The sequence below is a fragment of the Falco punctatus genome, assembly GCF_963210335.1.
Source record: "Falco punctatus genome assembly, chromosome: 8".
In the NCBI taxonomy this organism is placed as follows: Eukaryota; Metazoa; Chordata; class Aves; order Falconiformes; family Falconidae; genus Falco; species Falco punctatus.
In genome coordinates this window covers 48,748,591-48,759,380 of record NC_137588.1, presented here as the reverse complement: position 1 = coordinate 48,759,380, position 10,790 = coordinate 48,748,591, and the positions used below count along the sequence as shown (strand labels likewise).

The 10,790-nt window shown below is 47.5% G+C and overlaps 1 protein-coding gene across 1 annotated transcript in view; it reads right to left on the bottom strand.

Moving 5' to 3' along the window:
* Positions 1-1,776: 1,776 nt before the first annotated feature.
* LOC308068777 (rho GTPase-activating protein 7-like) overlaps positions 1,777-10,790 on the bottom strand; it is a 57,731-nt gene continuing 48,717 nt past the window's right edge. Inside the window, exons 5-11 of the mRNA XM_080399963.1 lie at positions 9,409-10,766; positions 8,782-8,952; positions 7,902-8,061; positions 6,287-6,485; positions 4,330-4,549; positions 2,356-2,470; positions 1,777-1,908 (exon numbers count right to left, since the gene is read on the bottom strand). Of these exons, the coding sequence (XP_080256089.1) occupies positions 1,891-1,908; positions 2,356-2,470; positions 4,330-4,549; positions 6,287-6,485; positions 7,902-8,061; positions 8,782-8,952; positions 9,409-10,766 (2,241 nt within the window). The 3' untranslated portion in view covers positions 1,777-1,890. The remainder of the gene's footprint in view (positions 1,909-2,355; positions 2,471-4,329; positions 4,550-6,286; positions 6,486-7,901; positions 8,062-8,781; positions 8,953-9,408; positions 10,767-10,790) is intronic.

The window sequence follows — 10,790 nt, the reverse complement described above, 5'->3', positions numbered from 1 at the left end:
CCCTCAGAGGAGGACACAGGGGAAATGCCTTCGCTCACAGCAACAGTGTTTGAATCCCTACAGAGTCAGCAAACCACTTTGCTGGGTGCGTATCGATCTCAAGTGACTACAAGGCAGTGGGCCGTGGCTCCTGCCTTTGCTTTGGGATCTGTCAGAAGCCTGTGCTTGGTAAAGCAGCACAGAAACGCAGCTTTGCTGCCATCAGAGAAGAGATACTGCACTTGATTTAGGTGTTTGCTGACATATGCATACATATATACATCTATAGAGAGATATAGATAGATATAGATACAAAAGATACATGTTTCTGTTTATCCCAGGTTCTTTCCCATACAGACAGCTCTGGGGAGGGCTTGGCTGTGTGAGCAAGACAGCACCAAGCACACAAGGGTCTGGCCCTTAAACGAGCACATGTGTGCAAACATGCCCTCCTGCTGGCTGGCTGCACAATGTCCCCAACGGAAACCTGACCTAGTTCTGGTGACAGCCATAGGTGCTGGGGGCGTCACCAAGTGCCCAAACCACGTGCTGTGCTACCTGCTGGCAGGAGGCCAGGCCCCTCTGGAGGGTCCCACTATGTGGTCAGGGAGCAGCAGGGGCACTGAGCACAGTACCATGCAGCAGGGCTGGGCAGTGCCTCACCAGCCGGGACCCCATCCCACCGTACCTGAGGGAGACACAGGACAGGCCTGGGCATGGCAGTGGCAGCCAGCCGAAAGTCCCCGTAGCAGGTGCCGAGGCCAGGTCAGGTTCAGTGGCAGTAACAGCATCAGCCGCAGTCCAGGATGGCCAGCAATGGCCACAGTGACCAGGCAGGGCGAAGCATCAGAGTCCAGGGCTAGGTCCAGAGCAGCAGGTGTGTGTCCAGGCATAGGCATGGCCGAGGCCACCCAAACCAGTTGCTGCAGCTTCTTGTGGTCACCAGCAGCAGGGGGAACAGCTGTCTCCAAGCAGTCCCCGAGTCTCAGCACCAAACCCCTCCCCTGGCAGGGCAGGGGGCACATCTGCAGCACCCCTTGGCGAGGGGCAGCCCCACAGCTCACAGTCCTGGCAGCAGTAGCGTCGAGCCCATCGGGGGGTTCGCTGGCTGCCCTGCCAGGTGAGGGCGGCGGTGGGGAAGTGCCCTGGTCACAGCAGGAGCGTTCAGACTGTCCAAGGGCAGCTCCAGAGTCCCTGTGGGGCTATACTGGGGGCTGGGGGGGGGACACGGATGGACAAGCAATGCAGCCAGGGATGAGGCCAGCTCCCATGTTGCCAGGACTGATTGTCGGATGCAGGGCAGGCAGTAGGTGTCAGGGCACCCCAAGGGGCTTCAGGACTGGGCAGAGGGGTTCAGGCCACTGCTGAGGAGCTGGGGACCCCTGGTCACTTGGGAGCCCTGGCTGGGTTGGGACTGATGCCACAGACAGGTCGGACCCCAGGCTGGGCTGGCGTGGGGTGGGTGTCACTCGGAAGTCAAGTGCCGGTTTGGGGGGGTGTCAGTGCTGGGGGAAGCCCTGGGGCAAGGTCATGTGTCAGTTCAGAGGAGCCGTGGGACAGCAGCCCCTGCCCAGCCGTGGTGCTGCAGCGGAGCACAAGAAGCCCCAAGCTGACTGTCAGGGTGCACCCAAGGGCCAGCGGCTGCCTGAAGGAAAGGGGCTGGGAGTCAAGTGGGATAACAGGGCTGGCAGGGCAGCCGCCTGGCCCCACAGTACCTGAGCCAGGACAGAAATGGCAGCCAGGGTCAGCTAAGAGTCCAGATCATCAGACGCATCCATGGTGAGGAGGTCGGAGGTTGAGCCAGGAAGGTGAGTCAGCAGAGGAGGTCAGGATCAAGTCCAGTGACAGCAACCAGGGTCAGCCAGTCTAGTGATCACCGGGCAAGTCCATCATGACGAGGAAAGGCCGAGGTCAAGCTGGGAAGTCAGTCTGTGGGTCAAGGTCCAGGTCCAGGTTACTGGGGTCCACAGCCAGGCGCAGCTGTTGCTCCAGCCAGGCCCCAGCAGCAAAACCTCACCTTCCACCCTCTCCCACACCAAGGGATGGTCAGGGCCTCCCTGCACAAACATAGTCCAGCCTCTGCCTCACAGGTACCGAGATAGCCCCAAGCCTGGGGAGTCAAGCCCCCACAGCAGTTAGTGGATGGAGGGGGAAATGGAGGAATGCTCTCACAGCCCTTACAAATCGTTGCAGTAAAGTCTGCAATGACAGTCATTTTTTTTGTTACTGCAGTCAGCTGGACTCACACCTGCCACATGCTCAGAGAAACAGCTGGGCTGGCAGGGACCTCTGCACAGCTCTGGCCCAAACTGCTCAAAGCGGGCCACCTACATCAGGCTGGTCAGGGCTTTTGCTTTGCTACAGCAAGCGACGTACCTGGAAGAGTCTGTTGCACTCCGTTATCATGTGGGCCAAGCCTTGCGTTGCTGCCAGGTTCTCACTCAGCTCCCTCTGGTCTGGCTTCCCCAAGCTGCACTTCCTCTGACTCGATCTACAGAGAGGGGTAGGTGAAAGGATGGCTTGTGAGCAAGATGCTGTGAACCACAAGTACAAGGTGCCTACTCAGCTAGCACCCCTGCAGGCTGGAAACCAGCAGCTTACACTGCTTTGAAGGACCCTTACACACCACGTAGGGGCTCACCATTACATTGCTGCAGCAAGGTCCTCGGGCAGCATTCCCTCCCAGCACATCCCAAAAGCTCCCAGGGCAGTACTGACCAGCAGGAACAGAACATAAGCCCAAGAAGTCAAGGCTTTTTATTCCCCAAACACATCATCACACACTTGGCCATAGACGGCAATGACTGCAAACTGGTTTGTGCATAGCTTTCAAATATCAAGCTCCTTTAAAACCCTGCAAAGCCCATGTAGAACCTTTTAAATCCTTTGGCCCAAACCACACCAAACACGTTTCAGAAACAGTCCCCTCTTTTTATTCATAATCATTATATGACTTCATTAATCCCAGCTTCTGATACTTTTATCTATGTGCATTCCTGCCAAATGACTTGAAAATTGGGTGGAAGATAAGAGTCCTCAGAGCTGCTCCTCAAAGTCAGACCTGTCAGCTTCTACCCTTTGAAGTCGGAACCCTGCAGTATAGCATTAATGCCCAGTTACAAAAAAGCTAAAGCTTCAAAGCATCCTGGCTTCTAAACAGTGACAACAAAGAGAAAACTGTGTTTCTATTTTTGGTCCTAGTATTTCAGAGTAATGTTCATGTAAACCAAAGAGGTACAACTCTCAAAGTATGACTCCCAGGAGCTCAAACACAGCTGCAATCCAGGAAGGACCTGCTGCCACTAAAGCTCCATTGCATCCCCAGCTGCCCTCGCAGTGACCACAGGGCTCCCTCACCATGTGCTGGCTCAGCCCAGGAGAGCTGTGAGCAGCCCTAGGCTGTAGGTACACATCCGCATTTTCAGATGGTTTGTGCCATTCAAAAGAAAAGTCCTGAGTGTTTTCTATCCAGAGCCTGGTTACCAGCCTGACAGATGCCAATAGCACATCTGACAGCTTCTGCTGCAGAACTAGTCCTCATCTTTAGATCCCCAAGTGAAGTGATTAACTCGCTACTCTGATGGGTGCACAGTGTTTCCATCAAAGTCGGCTGTCCTTTTCTACCCTGATATGCCTCTGTCCATACCCAGCAGCATGGAGTAAAGCAAACAGCCCTGCCTCAGGAGACCAGATAAGGCATGAATGCTCTGAGATTGTCTACTTTGGCCCAAGGGCACCTTCCTCCCTGCACGTACAAACAGGGGTTGTTATGCAACCCAGATACTTTTACTTATTAAGATAATCTACAGAATCCCTGTGGCTCAGTTCTGGAGGAATGATCCCCTTATCACCCAGCAGAACCAGTGCCAGCAACAGCTACAATCTGCCAGATATCTGTAGGCTGCACCTGGGCTTATGTTGCCAGTGCATGAGCTACATTTTCAATGGCCAGCACCACCTTAATGCAAACAGTGGGCCATGTGCTGGATTCCTGGGTAGCCGGACCTGTGGGCAACCGCAAAGAGCACAGCAGTTGTGAGGGAGGCAGGCTAGCTCGCATGCAGGCTGGTCAGGGATGTGGCAACGGGGCCTTACCACTGTTCTCTACACTGGACAATTGAGCTGCTGGGTCGCTCCATGCATTGTGATCAGCTCCATGCACTGTGGGCAGCTCCACACATTGTGCTCAGCTCCTGCTGGACCTGAACAACCATATTTGAGACAAACCCCCAGACAAATATGCTATTTCCCCCTTAAAAGCAAACCCTGATCCTAGGCCAGCTACAGAAAGCATTGTTCCAGCAAAGAATACTATGGACAGCAGCAACACCAGCAGTAAGATGCTAATACCTCGTGGAGGTGGAGGAACTATCCCGTCTCAGGGTGTTGAGGTGAAACAAAGAAGGTGCAAGACAGACAGCAATGTTGGTTGGGGTCATCTGGTTTTCCTCAACAAAAGCAACCACATCTCGCAGGAAGAACAGGAGGATTTTCAAAGCTTCTCGGTTTTCCTTTGGAAGAAGAAGAATAGCAGCCTGGACAGCCTGAAACTGCTGGTCCTTTGGCACGTCTGAAAAAAAGAAAAAAATATGAAAATCGCACTTGACTTGCAGAGGAATCATCTATCAACAGAGTCCTGAGCAGAGCATTGAAACTGTAGGTTCATCCATTTTCCTGTCACACTAGCTCACAACAGACAAGGCAAAGGCCATTATCACAATCACATCAAACAAGTACAGTTTTCTCCTACTGCCCATCAAGATGAACATTCATACCCAGAGATGCTGGTGCTTGACTTGCAATTTATCTTGAACACCATGCTAATGAACTTATCCTGAACCAGCTCTGGTTACAATCCAAATGAGGGCTTGTCTCTCCATAAAATACTACTCTGGAATGATACTTGGGAGCAGATACCTACTCTACTGTCATTTCCTTTCAGCTTCAGGCATGAAGAGGACAGATGCTCTCAGATAACTCAATTCAGAGAACAATGTTTTGCCAACAGATTTTGATCCACACTAAAACGCAGTGAGACCGTGTGCCCAAACAAACAGCTCCTGCAGGAGAGTAGGCGTGCTGCATCCTGCACACACCACCCTAGCATGAAGATTTTACACCACTACAAAGAGCAGAAGATCACTTCTCTTCCCCTTCAAGTAGTACATACACAGAACATATAAAACATGCTTCTTGGTGAAAGCAGCACATTTCCTATATCCAAAAGATGGTAATTTAATCTGAGCACCTGCTCAAATCACATGTGGCAGAAGATTGGTGAGTAGAATTCAGTCATTTACTGCCTCTACCCCAAAACAAGAGGCAGGAGGCAGACAGTAGCCAGGTTACAATAAATGGAAGAAAATGGTTCCACACCCATTGGACATAGGAATTGGGGATCTCCTTACATAAAGGATTTGTGGATGTAAAAAGAAAACTTACTTCAAACAAATAAACTGTTTTCAGACAAAATTCTAAAAGCCTGACAGGTTAAATAATAAAACCCACCCAAACTTTCAGGGACCTACACCATACACAGGGCAGTAGCAGCAGCTCATTTATTCATGTCAGTAAGTGTCACATAAAACAGGCTGAAATCCAGCCCACTCAGAAATCTCATATTTTTACTTTCAAAACCTTTTCTCAAAAGAAGAGGAAACTTGCCTATAGCAACATCATCATAAGTCTCTACAGCAAGTTCCTTCCCCAACCCAGCTGCTTTTTGAGAGTTAATTTCTTGAGGGTCAAGTACTGGAAATGGAACCTGTTTAAAACTATATTCAATAGCAGATTTCAACTTCACGTTTCCTTCTTTTTCAGGTTGAGTTTCAAGGACAGTAACAGTGAGAGCACAGGCAAAAAGCTGCTGGCATTTCCAGGCAAAGACGCTGTGTCACAGCAACTGTGATTGGGCACCTTCATAAAGAAATTTCATCAATATAACATGACTTCTTGCACAAGGAGCTGCTTCATACCATGAACAAGGGGACTAGATTCTCTCTTGATTCTGCATAAGGAAATGACCATTCAAAAAACACAGTTTGGAAGGGCTGCTGCAGCAACTCTTATTATACTCATCCTTCAAAGAACATAAAAGGCACAATATTAGGAAATAGCTGGCCCATAAGATGCAGATGTGAAACTTTTTAAGTCCAGAGCTGCAATGAACTCATCTTTTCAGAAACAACCTGCCTGTGTCCTCTGACTATAAGAGGACAAGGCACTAGCCCTAAGTCTGGCCACCGCCTTGTACAGCTCAATATTAAGACATTCAAGGAATCAGAAAACTATAGCTTTTGTTACCTACATTGGTAGATGTGGAGGAAGGATTCACAGAGCCTACTAGTAAATATAGGCTCGGGAAGGTCTCGGAAATACTGCTTCACCATATCTGCCACATCAAACGCTGACTGCCCTTCATAACATACATTGTTTGGGTTGGTTTCATTCATTTCTCTTAAAGACAGAATCCTGGATTTAACACCGGATTTTCGGAACAGGCCAACCTGCGGGTAAAAGAAAATATTAAAGAGAGGAGTCACCAGGAATCAACTTTCTGACAAATAACCAATCCTTCACCTTCCTTTTGATAGATAACTTTGACCCTATTGTAGTGGGATCTAACACCAAAATATTTTGTATCATTAGAAGCCGCACAGATATTCCTCCCAGGCTAACCAGGTCCGATGCCCACAGAACCAGCTGTCAAGACATACTGATTTTCACATTTGTTTGCTTGCTTTTTATTTAATGCAAAATGACTCTTTTGATTTTTAAAACCATTACAATTACCATCTGTCAGTTTGCTTGAGCAGGCTATGTTCACACATTAGAACTGCAAGATTATAATGCACCAATTGCATTTATCCAAAAGCAAATGTACATTGATGCCCATCCCGGAGCAAACAAACTCAGACTGTGAGATCCACAAGGTTCAGGTTTAACATCTGATACATCTAATACGTCTACCGGTTGGCAAAGAGCAATTGCCATTCTGAGAGAAATTATGATTCTATTTTTAATATGAATGTCAATCGAGTTTCAGACAAAACCCTAGATTTAGAAGTTTCTCACAAACTCTACCTTGACAAAGCTTCTGCTGAAATTTTCACTGTGTGCCACTGAGACAGTATTTACATCCATTGGCTTATTTGTATTAACTGATGAGATACCATGATCTCAAAATGAAACACACTGCCTCCATAAGAAGCCAACTGCTCACACTCCAGTATGTGCCACCAAACTACATTGTAACTTCACAGGATGCACACACACATTTTTGTGCTTCAGCATAATACCACACACCTATGCAATTGTAAAGCACAGGGGGGAAAATAAGCTCTTTCTTTAACTAATGTGTCTCATGTCACAGGGTCCCCCATTTCTGCAACTATGCTACAGGAACAGCATATGCAACACACTTTCATTGCCACGTACACATCTCTACTTAGTGGATAAATACGGATTTGGATCCAGAAAAGATGTTAAAGGCACTGCTCTCATGTTTTATCTCTGCTTAGTGGTACATTTCAGCTGAAACAAGATTAATTATCCCATTAGCTCTGGCACTATCAGCAACCACAGAACAAAGGGAAAAATGACATTGTGTGGTAGATTTACTTTCTAAGGGAGCAGAGACATGCTGCTCACCAGAAGACAGCTTGACTGCCTGCACCAAGAGAACCAACTGGAAGATTTCAGCAATGCAAGGAACAAAAATACAAGACAAGACTAAAGATGTTCTCAGCAGGAAACAGTGCTGCTATTTCCTCACAGGCCACCTGCTCAGACCTACACCCTTTTGCCTATTCAGAGCCTTAGGAGGTAAGAAAGTCCCTCACAAAAGCTGGAAGCAGAGACTGGTTCCCTGGAGCAGATCCGTTTACGGAACAGAGCTGCTCTGGGCTGCCACAAGTTCATACCTGGTCAAGAAAGTGGTTTCTTAAATAGTCCAGGGCTTGCAGTATGCCATTAGGCAGCGGGTGGCTTGTTCGCTGAACATTCAGAAGTAAAGGAACCCCAAACACATTTTTGTCCTTGTAGTCAGAGGCTTTTATTTTTTTAATGAACTTCGGTACAGTCCTGAAAACAAAAACCAGTGTATGCAATTTATTAGCTCTCTAGCACAGTTCTGCCTGCTGTTTTAGTTAAATGCATGGGAAAGGATGTAGTTACACTTGCCACAACCCCAAATTTTGCCACATACCTGTACACATGGCATCATAAGATGGAGAGAAAACCATTGAGGGCAATTACAAGAATTACTTCCTCACTTCAAAACTGAAATCAGCTTTAATAAAGCATCCTCATGTGAAATACAATCCATCCCTTTAGGACACTGCAGGCTTTTTTCACTTCATTCTATATTCAAGCACTAGATCCCTATCACAAGACGCTAACCGGTATGTCCAAGTCCTCTGGGTGACTGACTTTGTCATGGCTTTAGTTCAAACAGGGACTTGGTGCTGAAAAGAAGGATTCTCAGCCCAGTCAGCTCTTAACTCAGGTCCTGCCATCTCTGTGAAGGACCTCTAACAAAGCCCTGCAAATGGGCAGATTTAAAGAGAAACAATAACGTGCTTTAAAATCGGTAACAACATGACCACCAGCGAGGAGCAAAAGTGCAGTCCATAGCAGAGGAAATCCTGGAGCCATTGAAATAACCACAGAACTGCCAGCGATTTAACAGGATGAAATTCCTCACCTTGAACATGTGTAATCTAGACAGACAAGGAAATTCACCTGCCTACATATCAAATCCTGTCTTTCTAACACAGGTTGCTTTAATATTAGACAACTTACCAGTTCCAGCCCTGCCTACTGGAAGGGGAGTATCTGTCCATCAAAGCAGTGAGTTTCAACAAAGCCAGCTTTTGTGTCCGGGCTAGCTGGGCTGCTGACTGGCTGTCGGTCTGGATGGGAAGGCTTTCCAAGTTCACACTCTCTTCCATAGACCAGTGTTGCTTCCCATGCCTGTGGGATAAATATTGTTTAGGCTTATGACTATTTCACTGCCCTCGTTAGTTTTCTGCCTGCATCTGTGGAGCACCTAACACCTAAATGACCTGCAGTTCCCAAACACCATATGGTTAGTTGCGTTTAAACAGGGTACTTATCATCCAGGAGGTGCTCTGGCAATACAAAATGTTTCAATAAGAAATACAGCAAGGCAGCCCTGAAGTCTGATTCCAAATGTCTAGAGTACTCATGCTGATTATGAGAGCCCTACTACAGAGGTCAGAGCAGATGCAGATACCGAGTGTCTACAGACCAGCAGTACCTGGTACCAGCAGCGCAGACCCTGCTACCCAGAACAGATTTACTTAAGAATCCTTTATTCCAGAAAAGCAATTACATTTTGAGGGGAGAGAATCAATGGGGAAAGGTTCCCAAGGGACAGTCTAACAGGGAAACCCAAGGACAGCTAACCTGTTGGTCTTTTTAGAGTCTGTCATGTATGCCAGGCCTGCAGAACTCATCTCCTTGCCCAGTTCACAGCTGCTCTCTCCCTCAGTGGCTGGGAGGTCTGCTGTCTTATCTTCTGAGCCCTCTGTTTCAAGACAGATTTCTTTAGGTAAGGATGGATACAAAGAGGTCAAGTCACTGGCAAAGTCCAAATCCCCACCATCTGAGAACTTCTCTGTCCACTGATCAACCAACTTTTTGAGACCATTGACATCCTCTATAACATTGTTCAGTTCTGAAAAAACATCATCATCACCAACTTGTGCTGCCTCCAAATTATCAAGTTCGATATTGGGCATGTTGTCATACACACTTAGCCTGTTATTTGTGCTTGAAAAGGGACTCCTGGGGGCTTTGGCATCCTTGGAACTGCTTCTGCTCCGGCTCCTCCTGCACCCATGTAAATTCCCAGTTCTGCAGTTGACGGAAGAGTTGTCTACTGGCGACAGGGAGCTATTTGTAAGTGCTTTGGGGAAAGTGCCAGGTTTATGGCCTTGTGGTATTTGGAACACCTGGTTCATTTGTAACTTCATGTCATTTGTTAGGTTTTGCCGAGATAGATCACTCCACAGCAAGAGCTTCCTAGAATCAGAGTCTTCTGCATACACCCCGCTTCCTTCACAGTGGCTTTGTGGTTTTTTAACAGGACTTGGAGCGCTCACTGTGCTGCTGTTTTCAGACTGGTTGCGGCTATTGCAGTTCTGGAGAGAAAAAGAAGAACTGTCCTTTGTTTGGATGCCAGAGAGGTCGGAAATATTTACGCAGTTCAGCATCTTCATTTTTTCTTCATTAAGCCCTTCCAGAAGAACAGGTTCACTTATTATGGGTTTTGCCTTTGACTGACCACTCCTTAAGTTGCAGCTCCTTAAGTGCAATTTCTCCATTTTCTTTAGAAGGCTCTTCCTCTTTTTATATGGTGACTTACCCAAAAGCTTCTCCTCACTGGTGATATTTAAAAATTCACTGGGGGGAGAACAACTAAAAGCAGAGTCCAGTGAAGCCACCTTAATTGAGGAACATCTTGAGGAACTCATGCTGGTTTCCACATCTTCAAAAAGTTTTGGGAAGCTAACAATGTCACTGTCACCACTGCTAGTACTGTGAATTGAGGACACATCATGTTTCTCGCCATAATCCAGAAAGATAGTATCCTCCTCCTTGCTGATGTTTTTCAATATTGGACTGCCTGGGACTGATGCACTAGCACCTTCCTCTCCTGGGAAACCTTCTAGGCTCTCAATACGAGACCATCTCTGACTGCACCTCTCATAAGCCCATTTGTTACTTATTGCACAAGGTTCATCATCTTCAGAGTCATCACTCTTAGAAGGAAAAAAAAAAATGTA